Below are 16143 nucleotides of genomic sequence, written 5' to 3'. Positions count from 1 at the left end.
TATCGTCTTCGACTCCACATAGTCAAAAATCAAACAAACATCTATTGGTACGTTCTTGTACACCGAGCTTACATGGATGTCATGTTGTACAAACGAAGAAAAAGAAGCATCGGACAATATACAACCTGTCGTATCATTCATATATACCTAATACCCATGACATACCTCCGTCGGCCGTGGCATATGGATGGATTACCCCGGCTCGAAACTGACGCAACCTTGAGCATCAGCCCTGATGTTTGGAGAGAGACGAAAAGCTGCACCTCGACGCCTTTCCTTCAATGGTTCAAGCCTTCAAATTATGAGCGTGATGATGATGTTGGTGATTATGCTTCCCCTCTTTCCCATTTCCCACCAACCCAGCTTTCTTCCCAAATTTACAACACGCCTCATGTCTCCTGAGATTATCCAGCCGCGGAAATCGCTTCTTACAGCCAAGATGGTGGAACTTGCACAACATATGCTGATGCTTGGGCCGGTGCGTGGCCATGTGGCGCTTGAAATTCGACCCTTCACCGTTTAGGAACTGGCCGCAGATGTCGCAATACATTTTATTGCCGTTGTGGCAGGACGCGACGTGCTCGTCGCGTACTTGTTTGTACATGAACGACTTCGGGCAGCCGGGATACGTACATTTGAAAGGCAAAGGCCCTTCGTCGCTCGAGGGGGAGTGGTGGGTTTTGTTGGGATTTGACGATGAGGATGACGAAGCGGACGCGAGGAGCGGGGCCAGGTGTTTCTTGCTAATGTGCCCCGTTAAGGCGGCTTCAGTGGTGAAGTCGGCGCTGTCGCAACCCTGCCAGCTGCATTTGGTCACGCCTTTGACGAGATGGACCGCCTTGAGATGTTTTTTCAGGTCCGTAGCTGATGCGAAGGAAGCTCCGCACACGGTGCCGCAGGGCATGAGCCATTGGCAGGCTGACGAGGTGCTCGGTGCTGAGACGGCGGAAAGAAGGTCTTGAGTGGTGTTCAAGGGGTGCACAGAAGATTGAATGGTAGGTGTTGACGAAGAAGAAGGTTGGTACCGCGTCGGCGTGGTGAATTCGAGGGACGTGGGTGCAGAAAATGGAGGAAGAGGGGCTTGTTGGTGAGCCGCTGCTGGGTGACAACCAAAATCCAGATTGAAGGGAGGGAGTGGGGATTGCTGTGTCTGTGGGTTGAATCCCGGATTGCCGGTGCAGATTTGATTCTGAGGGATGCTGTTCCAATACGGAATAGCGGTTCCAAAACACTGGTGATGCATGGGGACTTCGAGGGGAGGTACCATGATATCAGATTGCATGCTGGTTATTTCTGGCGCTTGAAATTTCAAGGCGTCGTTGTCGTCGAGCCGTGGTTCAGGATTATGAGACCCATGGCCATCTAGCAGGGGAACCGAGAAAGAGAGTCCAAGAGATTTGTCCTGCTCGAACTCATTCCAGTCAATGCAATCGAAACAAGAAAAGTCACATTCGTCGCAAGTGTCTTTGCATGCCGGACCTTCGGTACACTTGATAGCATGTTCGTCGTTGCATTCTTCACAGTCACCGATGTAACGGCTGGCCCGGTGGTTGAAAATCTGGTGTTCATCTACACATTCTTCACAGTCGTCCACACAATCCTCGCAGTCCATCGGGCTGGGGGAATTGTGGAGGGGTTTATCGTGGTTAGAGGAATGTTGAAAATTGATAATATTCTCACCACAGCAGACAAACTTGTGGGATTCTGTTTGGAATCGAGAGGGACTTCGATGCGAGGCCTGGTTTCTTACCGATGACCTGCAAGGATGAGACCGATTCGCCAGCCTCGACTTGGCTGGAAAGACATCGAGTGGGTTGACATAAGGCTGATGATGGAAGTCGCTGGCAGTTAAGCCTTGAGGGGAGGTTCTTCTCATACCCATGGCTGTAGGTGAGAGCAATGAGGCTCAAAGGAGAATGAGATTGTAGAATTTTTCGGTTTTCATTCGCCTGAATATCGCGAGAGGGGAGGCTGGAGGTCTGAGGTTTGTTTGGAAACGGAAAAACGGCAGAGATGGAAAAACGTGGGGAATGAACGAAGAAAGTCCGAGCGAAACGGTGGTGAAGAATTGATAATCCTGCCAAGAGTAACTAGCCTGAATTGGTTAGTACGGTGTCACTTCATGACGAGGCTACAAGGCTGAAGAATTCGCCTGATTGGCGACGGGAGGGTAAAATTATAGGACGATCAGGACAATATGGGAAAATGGGAGGGTTGACGTCCATCCAAGTCGATCCAAGTATTGCTTTTTTCATGCCCCATTGTTCACCCCCTTCGCCTCCTCCTTCTCATCACACTCGACAAACTTCCTCCTTTTCGCATCCATATCCTTATCTTTCATACCCTCTTCGTACTTGACCAGCACGTTCTCATCGTCGTCGATCAAGTCGCTTGAATGGTCTAAACCCCTCCATTTCGCGATTCCATCCCCGCGAAACTCTGCCACTCGCTGGGGGTAAAACATGTGACACGTAGGTTTAAACGCTGTCATGCCTTCCTTGGTATCGATCCCTTTAATCAACGGCGGGAAGAGGAGGATCATATTTCGACCCTCATCCATGATCGGCGACCTACAGTATGCACACGATACTTTGCATGGAAGATGGTGGGATGTGTCTTTGTTTGTCGGGTCGTACCAGCCAAGATCATGGTGACCGTTGGTAAAGTTGATATCTGTTTTATGGAAGATTGCTGCCCATTGGAATGGTGCCTGAACGGCGTCAGTATCGGTTTTGGCTCTGAATCGCAATCTCTGTTCCAACAACTTACTCCATGTAACCTCTGGCAAGTTGTGCAGTGACAATACTTGGCCGCCAGGGGTTTGTCTCTGCTCAATTGATATTTCACCTTCCCACAATGGCATCCTCCTTCCCACTTGACGGGGAAATTCTCATCTGAATCGTGGATACGATATGGTTCGCGATGTTTCCATTCGTCCTCTTGTCTATACGTGGAGGCGCCAGCCTGGTATTGGTGAGCCTCTTGCCTTTGGGCCATTGTGGTCGCCTTTCTAGATTTGTGACATTGCATCGGACGGACCGCTGATTTTTGCACGTCATGTATCCGAGAAGAAGGACTGAAACACGATCGAGAGATGAGGCAGCTGATGGGCACAAGATTCGTTTCAAATCGCGGGGGCAAATAGCGAGAACATGGCGAGTGCATGAAGAACTGCCTCAGGCAAGATGGAAAAGAAACGAATACACCAGATCAACTTGCATATTGGCCGGTGGAGTCGGCTCAACGTTAGCACGAGAGAAACGTCAAGGACGTCAGTAGTAAAGCGGCATACGATGGGGTGACAATGCGGGCCCCACCCCCAAGTGACCAGTAAATTACACAGACCAATCAAAAAATCCATCGTCACTGATCTGTCTCTGAATAGCATTGGACGACCATACTTGGAAAAGAGATCTCAACGAGAAGTCTTGATCATCAATTTGATGGACCTAGGGAGCCCATGGGTACTGTGCTATTCGACGTCCGTAAATGCGCCCTCGAGCCTCGGAATAGGCTTTGCCAGATGAAAGCCTCGCTGAGCAGTAGCTCGATGTCCTTTTCAGTCCATTCCCGTGTGGGTAATGCTTGTAGAAACATTAAAATCTCCTGGAAGTTCATCTTCATCAACTGCTCCGACCACTTCACCAGAAATGCTGCGCACACATAAAGATGGAACTGAGAGAATCCATTTTCTTCTGCCTGCAACTCAAACTGTCAGTGTGGGCCCCCCCGATAGCGTTGAAAATGCACGATCTCACCATGTATGTATCCCACATCCGTATCACGTTTCTTATGCTCAGTTCCCGCATGAGTAAACAATTCATCCACCGGAAACTGAACTGCATGTATTCCACATGCTCGTCTTCAAAGTGTTGAGCGAGTCCGGCATCAATCCTGGTGGTGAGATCTCGTAAGGAGGCTACTTGACGGTGAATGCCCGGCTGTGCCACGATATAATTATCTTGTATGCCGTCCAGTAATTTGGTCAGGCACCAGAATGTGTCTGCTTCTACTGCGTCAATCACAGCTCTCGGGAGTTGTCCTGGATCCATCCCGCTCTCGATATTTAGATCGGTGATGTAGGTCCCCAGGAAAACCTGCCAGAATGGAGTGGCAAGATCATTTATGCCTTGAACATAACCACTGGCAGGATGTCGAATCGCCCAAACGTACAAAATGCGCTCCAGTGACCGTTGCGTAGCTTCAAAGGCGTACAAGGGTATATGAGGGTTCGTTCTGGGGACGTCAATACTGATTTGATGCCAAATTGCTTCGTCTAGACCACGTCCTCGCCCGGTGTTGGCTGGTGATTGAGATGCAAGGTTGGCCAGACCAGTGTTTGAGCCGTTATGGCTTGCCGTGGTTCCTGAGCTAAAAGCCTGACGAACAGCGTCGAGGTATTCTTTTCGTTTTCGCTCAAGAGTTGCAACTCGACGCTCACTGTTGGTGGGCAAATGACCAAGCAGAAGTTGCCATGTAATGGCGCGCACCTCTTCAGGCACACCTGACCAAGCTGCTGCGCGTAAGTCCGGCAAGGAGACGGAACTCGTCTGCAAAATCCGTTTGAACTTGTTGATTCGTGAGATTCTTGTGCTGTGAGCCTCCGCTTCCTTGGGTGTAGCATTTGGAGGTAGAACGGGGTGGCTGATTAGGTGAAGAGAATTCGCGGGATCTTTCAAAATCTCCTTATATTGAGGTCTTAAAATCTTCCCATCTCCTTTCTTCGCACTGGGATATGACAATGGGTTCCGTTCTTCGGCGATATCAAAGCTACTCGATCTGGCTCGAGGCGGTAAAGGGGAAGGTGCCAGTGCTGGAGTCAAAGTGGTCTGCGCAATGCTAGGGTATGTCACTTGTTGGGATTTGATTGTTTTGGTTTTCATACTGTGCTTCCGGCGCATGCTCGCTATGCTGGGAAGGCCAAATTCGTCTTCGTCGTCTTCGTAGACGAAATCATCGTCGTCGTCCTCGAGATCTCCTCCGCCGAGTACGTCCCAGCTCTCGCCTAATGCAGAGGAAGTATAGCCAGGATATGGTTTTCTTTCTGGTGACTGGAAACTTTGTCTGTCTAATGGAGGAGTCTGTGGTGGTCGTGCTGATGATGTTGGAGGCGTTCTTGGTCTTGAATTCGATCCCAGAGACCTGGATCTCGTCAGTCTGAGAGAAAAGACGTCGATGGGCAGCGCCTTACAGAGAATCAAACTTCAGCATGTCGGCATGAGAATAAGACGCGCCAATCACTTTCGTAGGCTTTCCCGAGGCCTGACAAGGGGTTGATGATCGCCCGCGCCAGAAAGGCGACGATGGCCTCCTTCAAATCGTTAGCATAGTTGTTTTGAATAACCCAGGTTTCCCATGTCCTCGTACTCTGATCTGTCTGAGGCCCATCCCGATGTTAGCAAAGTCGCCCTGGTTCATCTAGGCAGAGGGGAGAAACAAAGCCAATGGAAGAGACACGAACCGACCTGGACCATTTCCTGCAGAAAGAGTCAGCTCCAAATCCAAAGAAAATACTTCGTAGAGATGGTCTACCTGCCGCTGGGACTTCTTTTGCGCCATTGTGACTCGCTGCAAATGTCCCGCCACCAAAAGATTCCGCTATTGCAGTTTTCTTCTGATCGCTTTCGCATTAAATGGCGAGAACATGCTTAAAGCAACCTATTGACGACCGTGCTAAGCCCAATAACAACATTCTGGAATGGCCCATCATCACCAAGCCTGAGGCCTGCTTGCTGGGGCGGGTGGTCAATGCCAAGCCTGCGCTCATCTTAATGGGTATTGTCTCCGCCCTTTGAACCGATCTCTCTCAATATCTTGAACTACGACTTCTCCTGTTCAATTCCATTCATTGCACGTCGACATCACCCTTCAATTTCTGCTTACGTAGTAGCAGTGGCATCTTATTCGATCCCTTCTTCAACTCCTCATCCTTCCCTCCGATCATTGCTCGCGACTGATTTGAGGTGTCATTTTTGCCCAACCACCCGCGAGATCTCGTGAGCGCAAACAACTCGACTTTGACATCACACTTTCTTTACAACAAGCAGACATGGCAGAGCCAGATGAAGTGGAGGAAGATCTCTTTGCCGATCTGTGAGTCTCAGTCCCTCCACTAGGTCACTTCTACCATTAGATGATAGTTCTCAACTCTTCTCGCGGGGTGCTCTGCTTACCTACTTCATCAGATACGATGGCGACGAAAATGCCAGATCGAACAATGCCCCTGCTCCTGTTGCAGCCCAACCGAACTCGAGCGACACTGCTATGAAAGCGAATGACGTTCCAGGCTATGGCGAAGAACCAGAAATTCACTACGATCCTACCTCCTTCGATGTTGAACCCTCTGGTCAAGATGAACAGGCAAATGGTACCCAGAGCCAAAAACAAGATCAAGATTCTTCTGAGAAACCATCACACCCCGAACCATTCGGCATCAACATGAAAGAAGATGGGTGAGTAGATTGTGCCGGTTTGAATTTCACCACGTTCCTTACATGACACTTTCCCATCACTACCAACCTAATTTTTTTCTTTTTCTTTTTCTTTTTCTTTTTTTTTTTGGGCTACATGTTAGAAGCGAAGAGTGGAACTGGCCGGGCCGCTAGTTGAGTGGTGTGAATACTGGGAAGAGAAAGGTGTTGGACGGCCTATCACGCAGGTTAGGTCATCGCTCACCGCTTTTCACGCTTCATCGACTGGTATATCATGACAAGCCTATCCATGGTCGTGCTTGAAATTGCGATGTCATCTGTACGTCGAGAGCTGTTCGGAGGTCCAATAAGTCGGCTCTTTTGAGAACAGCATCCCTGGTCTGCAGTGGGGCTTGAAATGTGGTCACAGTTAAACGACAAAGACTTGATGTACCCACGTGGATATGAACATGAGCTGGTGTTTGGCTGGCTTTTCGCATGCGCAAGTCCTGCACCGAGCGAATAATAGGCTGTCGCTCTAGGACAGCCGGTCGGGCCGGTCAAGAGAATGAGATACATATTCCAGAAAAGTTGACCCTAGCCTCAGAGGCTTGGTATCTTTTCGTCAGACTAGCCGAGTCGATTCATACCGAGGATGGTCGTTCAGTCCGCCAGGCCAGAATAGCTTTCTGAGGCTTCTACCACACAACAGGATATTTTTTTTTTCAAGGCAGAGCAGAGTAACAGGTCGAAATCAGGCAGGAGATAGATGCTATGAGTATCTGTTGAATCTCAGAAAAGCCAACAAAAATTCTCATCCGTCCGCTAGAACAAAGTCGACTACTTGCGCATGCGAAACAGAGGAGGCATCAAGGCGGACAGATATATTGCTGGCCAATGGTATCAGGGTGACGGCAAGCAAAGCAGACAAAGGCAACATCGGTCTACAAGTTTGCAAGACGGGCGGATAATTTAAGATCACAATACATCCCTGGATGCCGTTTGCCTCAGTTCAGGTTTGAAATGTTTTTCGCAGCCAGAACTGAGCATTTGGAGGACATTCTAGTCTTGGCCTTGTCCCACCTCTTGTCTCTTCCATGGTCACAGCCGCAAAAGGCTGTCTGCCAGCCGACCCGCCTACACGCTCTCATATTTGCAACAAAGAAAACTAGCTGCGCCATGAATCTCCCTCTAGAAAGCTATTTGAAACGTTTTTGTCTATGTCGTCGGTCGACATTGCAGGATGCCCTCCACAGAGCTGTTGGGCAGAAGCAAAATATTTTTGGGCCGGGTACGGCGAGGCTGATATATCAGGGACGGACTGTGACCATGGTTGACCCACCCTGAGATGCATTGTATCAAGCACTGTACCTCTTTGTCTTCTTGCAAAATTCGTCTCGCCTCACATTGCTGCTCTTTTGTTTTGTTTTTCATAGCTGACATAGTGATCTACAGAAAAATGTTCATTGGCGGACTGAACTGGGAAACCACTGATCGTAAGTTACCGCCCAGTTATCCTGGTGACGAATTTACCACGACATCAAATTTCATTCCCGTTTGACTGGGTAGGGAGTTTCTAACCCAGCGGCAGACTCTCTTCATGACTATTTTTCGCAATTCGGCGAAGTTCAGGAATGCACCGTTATGAGAGACAGCGCTACCGGTCGCTCACGTGGATTTGGATTCTTGACTTTCAAAGACCCTAAGACGGTCAATACAGTCATGGTTAAAGAGCATTTCTTGGATGGAAAAATTGTAAGACCTACCCATTTTGATGAATCCCCGGACGAGCAGCAAAAGCTTGGTACCCTGTCTCGATGGAAAATGGAAAGCCGGCAAATCAGAGACTTACGTGATGGCGCGCAGATCGACCCTAAACGCGCAATTCCTCGAGACGAACAGGAGAAGACAGCTAAAATTTTTGTGGGAGGGGTCAGTCAAGATGCAACTGAAGAAGACTTTGAAGGGTTTTTCGCCCAGTTTGGCCGAGTCGTGGACGCTACTCTGATGATGGATAAAGACACCGGTCGGCCACGTGGTTTCGGCTTTGTGACCTTTGACAGTGATGCCGCCGTTGAAAAGTGTCTCGAGTATCATCCTTTGGAGATCCTCGGGAAGCCCATCGAAGTCAAGCGTGCTCAACCGAGAGGCAAGATGGGCGAAGAGGACGACCTCTCCCGTGGTCGAGGAAGGGGAAAATTCGGCCGAGATGATCGCTTTGGCAATGACGGCGGTCAAGCCGCCCAAACAGGATCCAACCAGACTCCAAACATGATGGGTGGTAGCAGTGGCATGACTCCTCAGATGATGGCACAATACTGGCAAAGAATGCAACAATACTTTGCAATGATGCAACAGCAAATGGCAGCAAGTATGATGGGTAACATGGGCAACATGGGAAATATGGCCGGCATGGGAAACATGGCCATGGGCCAGATGAATCCTCAACTGATGGCGCAGATGCAAATGCAACAACAAATGCAGAAAATGCAGGGTGGAAACAGTCCGAATCCACAGAGCCCTAACAACATGGGCAATATGCCGGGCATGAATCCTCAGATGATGCATAACATTATGCAGATGCAGCAAGGTGGAATGAGTGGGATGAATATGGGCGGTGCTCGACCTCCAATGGGTCCTAGCAACATGGGAGGAGGACGTCCAGGGTTTTCAGCCCAAGAACAGCTGGCATTTGAACAACAAAAGTACGAACATCAACAAGCTCGTCGACAGGGGAATTTTCCACAAGGCCTGCGTGGTCAAGGCTTCCAGAACCAAAACCTCGGGGGACCTCAGTCATGGGAAGGCATGTATGATGATGTCCCTCAACCGGAGGGCAATGCGGGAGGCAGAGCTTCTGCCGGACCGGTTCGCAATATCACACCCAAACCACCCAAAGGCCCCAGTGCAGCGACTCAACCGAGCGCTGCTCCGGCAAATGCACCCACGGGACCCAAAAACGCCGGAAAACCAGGCGCCAATTTTCGGGGAGGCAGAGGAAGATACCATCCTTATGGAAGATGAACTTGCGTCTGATATCATCAACAAACTCAAAGATGGTCCGGCTATGCTCGACACCAGTCGAGAGCCTCCTTCGTGCTTTCCGGAAATTACAATGGCTGTGCGATTGACGGGATGACGCATATCTAGCGGAGAGACGGGAGAAAGTATCTGGAGACATTGCAGACAAAGGATTCTACGAAAGATCGGTTGATGAATCAGGGGGGCATCCAGTTCCCAAATGGAGGAGTTGTGCGTCATACTTTATGGATTTTATTGGGGTTGTCCTAAGGGAGGAAGGGAATGTATCATATTAAAACGCCTGCCTGGAAAGGCTGCGCAAGGCTTGAACGGGAAACCCCGACAGTGCTTGATGTAAGGATACAGGGTACCTACAGCTAGTTCGCTGCGATGCAAGGAACATTGCTGGAGTACGTCGGATCATCATCACCGTGAAGCCCCGTTACGGATATCAAGTAAAAAGTGGTGTAATTGGCCAACATATTCTTTACCCAGATTCTAAGTGTGGCGGAGGGTTTTTGGTATGGGGTGAGGAAACTGTACTTGGCGTGGCTTTGTCTATTAATAGGAGGCTTTGACGGCTTCGAGCGCTATTGAAAAGTCGGAGCATCGATGCTTCTCAAACTTTGCTACTCTGGGCACGCGACCATCAACAATTATCGGGGATGCAGGCGGACCTCAGCTTGAGAGGCGTCAACGGGAAGAGATGACGAATGCCTGGTCAGTTTGTGAAGGATTCGGCAGAGGAGGCGCAGCCAGCAAAAATTCTCAAAGCGATTGGTTTTTTTGAGGGGAGTTGGCCAGTATCCCAGATGCCAGTTCACTCATAGTGGGGGAATGTCTCGCAGTTTGTTTTTGACTGCGCCCCAACTCAAGCACCAAACACCACCGACAAGCCCCATCCGGCCAGGAATCACCACTTGGCTCAAGATTGTTTTTTTCCAATGGGCTTCGACGCCCCGGAGAATCAGAGAATTGCTATTATGACACAGCTACTGCACTCACCTTATTCTCCGATGAATTGAGCTGGCATGAGCACCAGAATCGCCATTCTCCCTCCTCACCCTCCACAATCTCATCTCGCACCCATATCCGCACACTTTAGATGTTTCACTGTTGTGGTGCTTGAAACACATGCTTTAGGGGCAACGTAATAAGCGCATCGTTAGGCCGTCGGCTGAAAGATTTCCAACGTGACTGTGCCAACCCAAGCATCGAATTATCGTCCAAGCCACCACCAGATCAGAAAGCCCATGGATAGCGAAAATCCTCCCCTGGTTACCGAACCAGGCTTCAACGCCCCTGGACATGGGGACACACAGCACCCTGAACATTTCCATCGATCGAGAAACCCAGTGAACCACTCATGTTGGCTGCAACTCTTCTCAAAAAATGCCCCCCCTGCTGACCAACGCCATGAGCCCATTCGAGGCTTTCGGACCCACGTTCCAACCGTCCCCACCGCCCAGGGCTCGACCGAACCTTTCAGATACTGTCCCTGTCTTCCAGCTGCGTACCTGTTGAAACGGCGCGATCAACCGGGGACCCTTGGCTCTCCGTCCACGGGGGGGCCATACTTCATTGCATCGACCCCTGCTGAAAATCCAGTTTTCTTCTCGATCTTGCATATGAAACTGTTCGACAGCAGACACTACTACTCTATCATTCACTTTCTTTACACTCGCTCTTGATCATTTCTTTCTTTTCTTTTTTTTTTTTCAAACCGTCACTCGTTCCCACGATTCCTTCCCATCTCTCTGCTCCATCATTCAACAAATTTCTCACCCCTTCTCTTCGAACACGCCGTACTCCCAATCCAGCGCATATACATCGGACGTGACCGCGGTTTGGTATTTTTAGAATATTCACTTCAGGAAGAGCACTTGGAGGCGGATCTAAATTAAGGGACGACCTTCGCCGCTTGCCGGGTCACCGTACAAGACCTTTGGACACAACATACACAGAGTAGTCATGTGGAGGGCATCGGTGATATCCCTCACTTCTCTGGCTCTCCTTCCATCTGTGCTTGGAACAGACATCTTGAAGACGAACGGATTCTCCGACTGTAACAATGGGACATCTACTATCAAAGTCAACAATGTCGACATTTCTTTCAATCGAGACACCAACGAAATCACATTCGATGTCTCAGGCACCAGCACTCAAATACAAGAGGTTACGGCCGAATTGATTGTGACGGCGTATGGTGTCCAAGTCTATCAAGACACGTTTGATCCTTGTGATGATTCCACCAAAGTCGAACAACTCTGTCCAGGTAGGTGATCACTTCACTCTCAACCCCATCGGACTCGACTAAGCAGTTCCCAGTACCTGAAGGAACATTTGCTGCCAACGGGACTCAAGAGATCCCTTCCGAATACACATCCCTCATTCCTTCTATCGCATACTCGTTGCCCGATCTCGAGGGGAGTGCGCAGTTGATTCTCAAGGCAAAGGACGGACAAGAGGTGGCTTGTGTCCAATCCGGCGTTTCTAATGGCAAGACCGTGGAGGTACCTGCCGTCTCATATGTTGCTGCTGCTGTTGCCGCTGCAGCTTTGGCGGTATCCCTGGTCGGAGCTGCGGCCAGCGGTGGACATCCTGGATCAAGCACTTCCAGCCCTGGCTTCTCTGAGGTCATGTGGTGGTTCCAAGGAATGGCCATGAACGGTATGCATTCAGTGCCATATCCCACAATCTACCGCAGCTTCGCGAAGAACTTTGCTTTCAGCACCGGTCTGGTGTCCTGGGCTGGACTACAAAAGTCGATCGACAGTTTCAGATCCCATACCGGTGGAAACTTGACCGATGCCAACTACGAGTATCTCAAGAACGCAACGCTAGTCTTTCCCGATGGCTCAACGTCTCAAACCACAACCGGAATCGCCAAACGTGCGCTCCTATTTCTTCGTGACGTTGATACGTCAGTCAATGGCACCAGCTCCAGCAGTGAAGATAATTCCTCCGAATCGCGTCTGGTGCAAGGCATCCAAGGCTATGTTGAGCAACTTACCATTCCCGAGGCGAACACCTTCATGACCGTGCTCTTGATCTTCGCCATTGTGGTCGCCGCGATTGTGGTCGGCATTCTTCTTTTCAAGGTCATTCTGGAGGCCTGGGCACTTTTCGGCAAGTTTCCCAAGTCATTGACTACCTTCCGCAAGGAATACTGGCGTATCATGGCCCAGACGATCACGTCTCTCATCTTTCTGCTTTATGGCGTCTGGACGCTGTATTGCATTTTCCAATTCACTCATGGTGATTCATGGGCGGCGAAGCTTCTGGCTGCTCTCACTTTGGCCACATTTACAGCCCTTCTTGGGTTCTACACCTGGAAGATTTGGAGTGTGGTCCACAAGCTCAAGAAATTGGAAGGTGATGCGAACGCATTGTTCGAGAACAAGGAGACTTGGAAAAAATACAAGCTCTTCTACGAAAACTACAAACGTGGATACTGGTGGCTTTTCATTCCCTCCATTGTTTACATGTTTGCCAAAGGATGTGTTTTGGCTGCCGGTGACGGTCATGGTTTGTTCCAAACCATCGGCCAGATGGTTATCGAGGCCTTGATGCTTATACTTCTTCTCTGGAGCCGACCATACAACCGCAAATCCGGAAACTGGATCAATATCATTATTCAAATCGTTCGCGTCTTGTCGGTGATTTGCATTTTGGTCTTTGTCCAGGAACTTGGAATCGCCCAGACCACAAAGACCATTACCGGGGTCGTTTTGATTGCCGTCCAGTCCGGCCTTACTGCTATCCTCGCCCTCCTGATCGTCATCAACAGCATCATCACCTGCTGCAAAGAAAATCCTCATCGGAAACGACGCAAGGCGGCCGAAAAGAACATGTCCCGAGATCTCGAAGGCAATGTATTCCTGATGCAGCCAAATCCATATGCCGCCTCACCCCCTCAACACACTCGTCGAATGTCCAACTCGACACAAGGTTATGAGCCAATGCGAGCCCACGCCTTGTCTCGGCTCGGATCCCGATATAACGACAGTCAGGAAGGGCTCGTCAAGGGCGCAGCATCTATGGGCTCATCGGGATACCGCAGCTTGAGTCAGGGAAGAAATGGTCTCGATGGAAGTCCGCCTCCCTTGTCCCGCGAGCCTAAACTGCCCGATCTGGGCTTTGAACAGTATCGGCATAAGTAGAATATGCTGATGATAGCGTGAAAATAACTGTCTTACGTCGACAAGCGTTTTGGTCGGTATTTTGGGCCGCCTGTGAAAGGGCCAATTCAGGAACATCACTAAATTGGGCAGGGAGGAAGCATTTCCGTTCTTTGAATTTTGTTTCAAGCATTGCGTGGCTCCGACTTCCATGACATGGAACCATGGAAGGGGATGAATGACCAAGTTAACACTACATTATGATGGGGAACGGCACATAGATATAATAATACCGATTGCATATTGACTGTTTCTGTTTGGAGTCTAACTGATCTTCGATCTCTATCAACCACCGCCAGCAGTTTTGTTTCGCTTTCATGATGCAAACGCCGTCATTAGCGCCGTCATGAGACTTACAACCAGTAATCCAAAGCTGTGCCTGACACCAGCGGCACCACCACCCATACCTTCTTCAAACCCATCAGCCTTACCTCCCAGATACTCGGCTCCCAGCGCCGTCAGCGCGCCATCGTCATCCAACATACTTACCCCGTCGCCCGTCCATTCATTCGCGTCGTCCGATCTGAACGTGCCAAACCACGCGTACCGACTCACATAGTCCAGCCCGTCCAAGTACGGCAGACTCTGATTCATAAACGCCTCTGTCTCGTATGCGTCCAGCCCCGCGATCGCAAACTCCGTCACCCACACATCCTTCTGCGGGTAGAGCTCGTGGATCTGGCCGAGCCAGCTCGCCATGCCTGCAAAATCTCCATACCAATGCGTCGCGACAAAGTCGAATTCGCAACCACTGTCCTGTATATCGTGACACGACTCGTTGAAGTCGCGTAACCACTCAAGTCCCCTAGGCGAACCCGTTGTCGCGGGCAATGACAGTTTCAAGTTCCATGGCTCTGAGCGCAACGGGAGGAGCGTGTCGATGTAGACTTGAGCCGCGTGCTGTGGGGAGGAGTCGCTGCCTCCACTATCTTCGTCGCCGTCGGGCTCGTTGAAGCTGAGGACATGTGTGATGCTGTTGCCGGGTTGGTCGGGGCTATTTGACAGTGGGACCCCGGCAGAACCGTTCAGGACGGCTTTTATGGTGTCGACGTCGGTGGCGGCAGAGGTCGTGCCGTGCACCATGGGTGCGAAGTTGGTGGTCCAGCTTGTTAGATTGGATGAGGGCCATGGGCTGTAGTTGTAGTACCACGTCAAAGGCGAAGCTGGATCCGTGAGGACGTCGTAGTCGGAGGAGTCTGGGGAGATGTAGATGAGTCCTCGCTTTGAGTAGGAGGAATTGTCGTCAGGGGAGGAGTCGTTGGAGGAGGAACTTGAGGACGTCGTTGGGGAGACTATTAAGGAGACGAGGATGAGGAGAGCGGTCTTTGTGAGTAAGGGGTGAGAGACAGAGAGCGTTAGGAACCCTCGGATTGTGTAGGGCCCCATGATGTCGCAGTCTAGATTGGATTGGAGCGGATTATATATATTGTGTAGGGGACACGCTGCTGAAAGAAAGTCTGGACGAGGCTATGGATATTCCTCCGGTCCGGTCTGTCTCAACGACCCTTTTTTTTTTTTTTTGGGTGTATGTCTCGTTGCCTCAACTGTGTGGTGGTCGTTTTGGGGGGGGATTCGATTCGTCTGTATATTGGCATGTATACCTCCTACCACGGTCCATCGGTGAGTGTCCAGGAGGTCCTTCGCTATATAATCGTGAATATATTTGGACGCTCAGCTCAGCTGGTCGAGGGTATCTTGCGCTGGCTTATTCAATCACAAAACTCAGGTCGTAAATGTTTGTTCATAATATGCGTGGACGGTATTGGAAGCCGGGTGTCACGTGGTTGGAGGTCAGGGACTATGAGTACAAGGCTAGGAGCAATGGATACAGAGCGAGTAAATGTACCCAATGGTAGGGGTGTGATAGTGAACGAAGTTGACTACAGAAAGTCCGAAGGGGCGAAGCCCCGGACTATATAGACAAACGTATTACCGGATGTGGTAGGACATGTCTTATAGCGGCCACATGCCATGTCGCCATGCCAAGTCCCTGCCTATCCTGGAAATCACAGTCATTGCTGGGAAATTCGCTTCCCGAATCCATTCTGCTCCTTCATCCACTCCTTGTATTCATTATTCATGTCGTCGAAGAATTGTGCCTCCAATAGGACTTACATCGCCGCTCGTTCCACGGCAGTTCACACACCCGCTCATTCAGCTACCTATTGGGCGCCGCCCGTCGCCTTAACAGATACTGTCGAGGATATATTGTCAAAGATGAAACCCTTAGCTGTTTCATGCAGCTAGAACCCCTGCCTTCTACGTGTACTTAAGGGCCCCCTCCTCCATAGACTGAATCTTCACACGAGTTCCTTCCATTTCCTCTTCTCATTCTTGACATATATGTGCAATCACGTGACCGATGTATTATCACGTGACCGATGTATTATCACGTGACCGATGTATTATCACGTGATCGATGTATTATCACGTGATCACAACTACGTATTGGTACCTGCCGGGCAGCTGCCTGTTGGGCCTCAGCAATACAGACGTTGTAAGGACTAGCTAGATGAAGAAAATTGAGCATG

At 50.1% G+C, this 16143-nt stretch overlaps 7 protein-coding genes across 7 annotated transcripts; 3 read left to right on the top strand and 4 right to left on the bottom strand.

Moving 5' to 3' along the window:
* Window positions 1-286: 286 nt before the first annotated feature.
* Z518_07486 (uncharacterized protein) lies at window positions 287-1612 on the bottom strand (the record flags this gene model as incomplete). Its single annotated transcript, XM_013415615.1, has 1 exon — window positions 287-1612. The coding sequence occupies one exon, from the start codon at window positions 1610-1612 to the stop codon at window positions 287-289; it is 1326 nt and encodes a 441-aa protein (XP_013271069.1).
* A 639-nt stretch (window positions 1613-2251) lies between these two features.
* Z518_07485 (uncharacterized protein) lies at window positions 2252-3030 on the bottom strand (the record flags this gene model as incomplete). Its single annotated transcript, XM_013415614.1, has 2 exons — window positions 2252-2710; window positions 2770-3030. The coding sequence occupies 2 exons, from the start codon at window positions 3028-3030 to the stop codon at window positions 2252-2254; spliced, it is 720 nt and encodes a 239-aa protein (XP_013271068.1).
* A 405-nt stretch (window positions 3031-3435) lies between these two features.
* Z518_07484 (uncharacterized protein) lies at window positions 3436-5559 on the bottom strand (the record flags this gene model as incomplete). Its single annotated transcript, XM_013415613.1, has 6 exons — window positions 3436-3699; window positions 3759-5142; window positions 5192-5311; window positions 5368-5377; window positions 5462-5477; window positions 5533-5559. 6 exons carry the CDS (start codon window positions 5557-5559, stop codon window positions 3436-3438), a joined length of 1821 nt encoding a protein of 606 aa, XP_013271067.1.
* A 490-nt stretch (window positions 5560-6049) lies between these two features.
* Window positions 6050-6456, top strand: Z518_07483 (uncharacterized protein; the record flags this gene model as incomplete). The annotated part of the gene is made up of 2 exons (XM_013415612.1): window positions 6050-6093; window positions 6186-6456. The coding sequence occupies 2 exons, from the start codon at window positions 6050-6052 to the stop codon at window positions 6454-6456; spliced, it is 315 nt and encodes a 104-aa protein (XP_013271066.1).
* A 1413-nt stretch (window positions 6457-7869) lies between these two features.
* On the top strand, window positions 7870-9434 carry Z518_07482 (uncharacterized protein; the record flags this gene model as incomplete). The annotated part of the gene is made up of 2 exons (XM_013415611.1): window positions 7870-7906; window positions 8002-9434. The coding sequence occupies 2 exons, from the start codon at window positions 7870-7872 to the stop codon at window positions 9432-9434; spliced, it is 1470 nt and encodes a 489-aa protein (XP_013271065.1).
* A 1968-nt stretch (window positions 9435-11402) lies between these two features.
* On the top strand, window positions 11403-13594 carry Z518_07481 (uncharacterized protein; the record flags this gene model as incomplete). Its single annotated transcript, XM_013415610.1, has 2 exons — window positions 11403-11706; window positions 11760-13594. 2 exons carry the CDS (start codon window positions 11403-11405, stop codon window positions 13592-13594), a joined length of 2139 nt encoding a protein of 712 aa, XP_013271064.1.
* Window positions 13595-13927: 333 nt separating this feature from the next.
* Window positions 13928-14998, bottom strand: Z518_07480 (uncharacterized protein; the record flags this gene model as incomplete). Its single annotated transcript, XM_013415609.1, has 1 exon — window positions 13928-14998. One exon carries the CDS (start codon window positions 14996-14998, stop codon window positions 13928-13930), a length of 1071 nt encoding a protein of 356 aa, XP_013271063.1.
* Between the last annotated feature and the right edge of the window lie 1145 nt (window positions 14999-16143).

Source organism: Rhinocladiella mackenziei (genome assembly GCF_000835555.1).
Source record: "Rhinocladiella mackenziei CBS 650.93 unplaced genomic scaffold supercont1.5, whole genome shotgun sequence".
In the NCBI taxonomy this organism is placed as follows: Eukaryota; Fungi; Ascomycota; class Eurotiomycetes; order Chaetothyriales; family Herpotrichiellaceae; genus Rhinocladiella; species Rhinocladiella mackenziei.
Note: the sequence above shows the minus strand (reverse complement) of the source record. Positions and strands in the feature narration are given on the sequence as shown.